Source organism: Engraulis encrasicolus, chromosome 24 (assembly GCF_034702125.1).
Source record: "Engraulis encrasicolus isolate BLACKSEA-1 chromosome 24, IST_EnEncr_1.0, whole genome shotgun sequence".
Lineage (NCBI taxonomy): Eukaryota > Metazoa > Chordata > Actinopteri > Clupeiformes > Engraulidae > Engraulis > Engraulis encrasicolus.
The window spans coordinates 8,269,677-8,274,676 of NC_085880.1; the positions used below are offsets into that span (position 1 = coordinate 8,269,677).

General features: G+C 41.6%; 1 protein-coding gene across 3 annotated transcripts in view; it reads right to left on the reverse strand.

Annotated features, from left to right (window-relative positions):
- zmp:0000000755 (phosphofurin acidic cluster sorting protein 2) overlaps window positions 1-5,000 on the reverse strand; it is a 130,213-nt gene that overhangs the window by 20,207 nt on the left and 105,006 nt on the right. For 2 of the 3 annotated variants that reach the window (XM_063191726.1, XM_063191724.1), the window contains exons 12-13: window positions 4,680-4,807; window positions 3,448-3,577 (exon numbers count right to left, since the gene is read on the reverse strand). In XM_063191726.1, the coding sequence (XP_063047796.1) occupies window positions 3,448-3,577; window positions 4,680-4,807 (258 nt within the window). The remainder of the gene's footprint in view (window positions 1-3,447; window positions 3,578-4,679; window positions 4,808-5,000) is intronic. The other variant, XM_063191725.1, reaches the window with a different exon arrangement.

Below are 5,000 nucleotides of genomic sequence, written 5' to 3' on the forward strand. Positions count from 1 at the left end.
ATTACAACAGTAGTATGTGATATTACATAGCTGTTACACCGTTTACTCCATTGTACCTACCTATGGAGATCGACTGTGTTATTACTGAAAAACAATAAAAACCTAACAAGGACCCACCACAAACGCAATCCAATTTCTAGTAGACTCAGCTTATCGTAAGACAAGTCCATTGGTCTACTTTTTACTCAGATAAATTACCTGTGTTGGACAGAAACTGTGTCTCTTTTACTTTTACTTTGTCCACCACTGTTGTGTACCTCTATTTGAGAGCATAGCAGTTACTCTGAGCTGCTGTAATGCCTTGTTCAGACCAGGAGCGACCAATGCGAACGGAGCGACGGAAGTCATTATTTCTCTATGGAGGATGCGCAACCAGCGCTACCAGAGCGGATTCGCCATGGGCAAAGCTTCCTGAGCGACCAGAGCGAATTTTAACGATAAAAAGTCAGCTAATCTTATGGTAATGAGCTCTGACGCTGTTCGGCAAAAACCAATTGGAATGTTCAAATCAACGAATGTCCCATGCTGTCAAGCCAGAGCCGTTATGTGATTAGCTAAACCAAACACGAACACGAATGCGTACAGAGCGAATACAGCAAATTGAAGGCGAAACTTCTTCTGTTACCTCCGCTACCAGGCAGCGTAGTTCGCTCTTGGTCTGAACGAGGCATAACTGTTTCAAGTGAAATGAAATGATGGAGTTTGAAGTCATTGCTGCCATCAATGGCAACCAACTTGGTACTAACTCATTTATTGAGATATCACTCTGTGGGGCAACTCGGAGTTTTGATTAGATGGGCCTACCCTCCCTCTGGTTAGCCGGCATCTTCTTAATCCATGTTTACATGTTAGAAGTCAAAACAGTACGGATTCACTCAACACCTGGACACGCTTCTATGTGTTCCAGTTTTTCAAAACAATTGGTAGAGTGATGCCTATTAGGTTTCATCAACAACAAAAGCTGCTGAACACAGACTGACGTCATGCAACCGAGTTGGACGGAACTGCCTTGATCTGGGTCACCATAACAATCAGCGAAACGGAATAAAAACAACAGTCACACAAACACCTAGAGGGGAGGAAAGTTCAAACAACAAAGCCTGGCTCAAACAAAACTGACATAATTTGCGCTTTCAGCGGGCCAAGCACATAACAACAAACAAAACCCGAAGGCACCAAACTGACACAACCAGCATCTACAAACCCCAACTCCGATGAAGTTGGGACGTTTGGTAAACAGTGAATAAAATCAAAATGCTATCATTTTCAAAACATTCAATCTATTCATTAGATGGAGAATAGTGAAAAGACAACATATTAAGTGTTAAAACCGAGAAAAAATATTGTTTTGGGGGACATATGTACTCATTTCTAATTTGATAAATCCAACACGTCTCAAAAGAGTTGGGACGGGGATCAGTGAAATTTAGTAAACATCCAAATAAGATAAAACAACAAAGAAGAACATTTCAAAATGAATTGTACTGACGGACAATATAGGTGTCCAGGTATAAGATCATCACAGAGAGGCTGAGTCACTCAGAATTAAAGATGCAAAGGGAATAATTACCGTAGTTATTACATACATTTTTGAATTCCCTTTGATTTACCACGATTGAGTGTATATAAGACATATTTTTGTTAATAAAATCATTGTACAGGTTCATGACATCATGAAATATATATTGGCTGTAGTCTCACTCTAATTCCTGGAGTGCTAGAGTTATTGAAAATTTACCATATTAAGAATGCTTAATGCATGAAAATGACACAGGGGTGTAACATTCTCCTAAGCACCTGAGCTCACTTGAAATAGACCCAGAAGACATGGAAAACTGTCCTTTGCTTACAGAAGTCAGCAGAAGTTGTAGAAGTCCATTCTTTTTGACAATAATAGAGCATTGCACATCCTGTGCTACAGTAAAAATGGACCATCCAACTTGTGTTAGTGATAGCTTCAAAAGTCAGCCTCCATGATGGCATGCGGGTGCAGTAGTGCATTGGTTAAGATGTTCTCACTCATCTGTAGAGTTAAATACAGTGCTGAATGGTATAAATGGGTTTTTAAACAGCATGAAAAGCCACTCATGCATTATATTTTGAAGGGAGATCTTCGATTACTGCCACATAGTAAGGTCAAATTGCATTCTCTACTATGTTTTAACAGTTTGGCTCCATCATAAGGACCAGCAGGTGATAAAATGGTGGGTTTTTGGTCAAGACCTGTCACACTGTAAGCACTACAGAAAGGAAAACATTGCAAAACATGACAAGGAATACACCCACCAATTAAGCTGGTGAAATCATGTCCAAGATAGGAATTAACACTGTTTTTTATATAAAATCATCTCATCGGTTAATGTATTTAACTGTTAAGTGTTGTATTTTGTTTTGTTTTTAGTCTTCCTCGACATTTGCTGCCATTTATTGTCCCCGTCCCAACTCTTTTGAGACGTGTTGGATTTATCAAATTAGAAATGAGTACATATGTCCCCCAAAACAATATTTTTTCTCAGTTTTAACACTTAATATGTTGTCTTTTCACTATTCTCCATCTAATGAATAGATTGAATGTTTTGAAAATGATAGCATTTTGATTTTATTCACTGTTTACCAAACGTCCCAACTTCATCGGAGTTGGGGTTTGTACTTGGCCCCCATGTTTATTTTCTGCCCCTATGCCAGGAGATCTAAAAGGCTGAGTCATTAACCGAAATCACTGTTCCATTTCAGACTGACAGAGGTGATTTATATAACTCTATAGAACCTGGCTCATACTGTAAATGCTGTGCCCCTGAGTGCATTGTACCCCTGTGTGTGTGTGTGTGTGTGTGTGTGTGTGTGTGTGTGTGTGTGTGTGTGTGTGTGTGTGTGTGTGTGCGTGTGCGTGTGCGTGTGCGTGTGCGTGTGCATGTGCGTGCGTGTGTGTTAGAACACTGCAGTCTGTATGCTACAAAGATACCAAAGGTAGACAGACCTGCCTGGCAAGCAACTGAATTCGATTTTTAACTCAAGCTGAATACTTGAAAAATAGCGAGACTCTTGCGGTCATAAATATCAACACTTTCACCTACAGTGAAGACAAATATTTTAAAGGCACATTTTCAGTTTGGGTCAAAACATTCTTTTTTTTTATAATCCCAGATACAGTAGAGTGCTGTACAGTTCAATTCATACCACCCAAAGAAGAGTCTGTACCTCTCAGTAACTTAAAGCTGGCTGTGATACTCTTGGTCGTGTAGTTTATGTGAGAGAGTTATGTGAATGGGAGTGTGTGCGCGCACACTCATGTGTGTGCGTGCATGCATGCATGTGTGTGTGTGTGTGTGTGTGTGTGTGTGTGTGTGTGTGTGTGTGTGTGTGTGTGTGTGTGTGTGTGTGTGTGTGTGTGTGTGTGTGTGTGTGTGTGTGTGTGTGTGTGTGTGTGTGTACGTGTGTGAACCTCACCTGTGTGACTAGCCGGGCCTCGGGTGAGCACTCACTCTCCATGCTCCTCTCGCTCTGGGTGCGCGAGTTCTGCCGGTCCTTCATGGAGGTACTGCGGGCCCGGCGCTGCATACGGCTCTCCATCTTACTGCTTAGGGAGGAATCATTATATGCCATATTACATTTTACATATTACACGGTAACACTTTCCACACACAGTCCACCCATTTTTGATTTTCACATATTTGCAGTATTTCCAAACACTATTCATGAATGTGCATATCATTTTCTTCTCTGTGTTTTCAGTACTCGGATTTATTGGATCAGAATTATTTGCATAGCTTAGCATAATCACTGGAAGTAAATGGGCAGCATTAGCAGTAGTGGCTTGATGCTAGCTTATTATAATTTCATTTCCATTTTACATTTATAGTGCACTGCATACAGCTCTACAGGCTCACCTAATTGAGGTGGGGAGCTATTGAATTATTACATTTACTGTAAGTGATTGTGTGTGTTTGTGTGTGTGTGTGTGGGGGGGGGGGGGGGGNGTTGAAAGAGTTATAGTTTGATATAATTGTGTGTAAATGTGCATGTTTGGATGTAGGCTACATGTTTACATGTTTTGTGGTCCAGTCCTGCATGTTAAGTGTTTTTTATGTTTGTCTAATGTGTTGATATGTGTTATTTGTGTAAACGCTTAGACTCTCTGTGCCCATACCAAATTTCTCTCTAGAAGAGACAATAAAGGCTCATCCTATCCTATCCTATTTACGCTGCAGCATTCATTCACATACAGCTCTCTACCTTACTGTTGGAGGAGGAATTATTAATATATTAATACCATACTACATTCACTGTGGTTTACAGTACACTGCATACAGCTCTCCACCTTACTGAAGGGATCATTGTATTATTTCTATAATTACATTTACTAATAATTATAACAAATCAGTACACTGCACACGACTTTTCAGGAGGAATTATTGCATCATTACTATGTTACTGCCATGTTCTGATCTGGCCTTCATCTAACAATGTGTGTGTGTGTGTGTGTGTGTGTGTGTGTGTGTGTGTGTGTGTGTGTGTGTGTGTGTGTGTGTGTGTGTGTGTGTGTGTGTGTGTGTGTGTGTGTGTGTGTGTGTGTGTGTGTGTGTGTGTGTGTGTGTGTGTGTGTGTTGTGGGGGTGTTTTTGTTTTTGGGTGCCTGTGGGAGTGGCTTCAGGTGGCACGGGTGCGCATGTGTGTGTTCACCTCGGTGACATGTGATTCTGGGACTCCATCTTGCAAAGTTTGCCCACGGTGTTGGCCAGCCGCTCAGCATTCACCTCCCAGCTGCTCACCTCCGCCACCACTGGCCCAAAGTCATCAGGATCCACATCCTACACACACACGCACATGCCCACACACACACACACGCACACACGCAAGCATGCAAGCACACACACACACACACACACACACACACACACACACACACACACACACACACACACACACACACACACACACACACACACACACACACACATACATATGCATGCAGACATGCAGGAATGCACGTCCACACACACA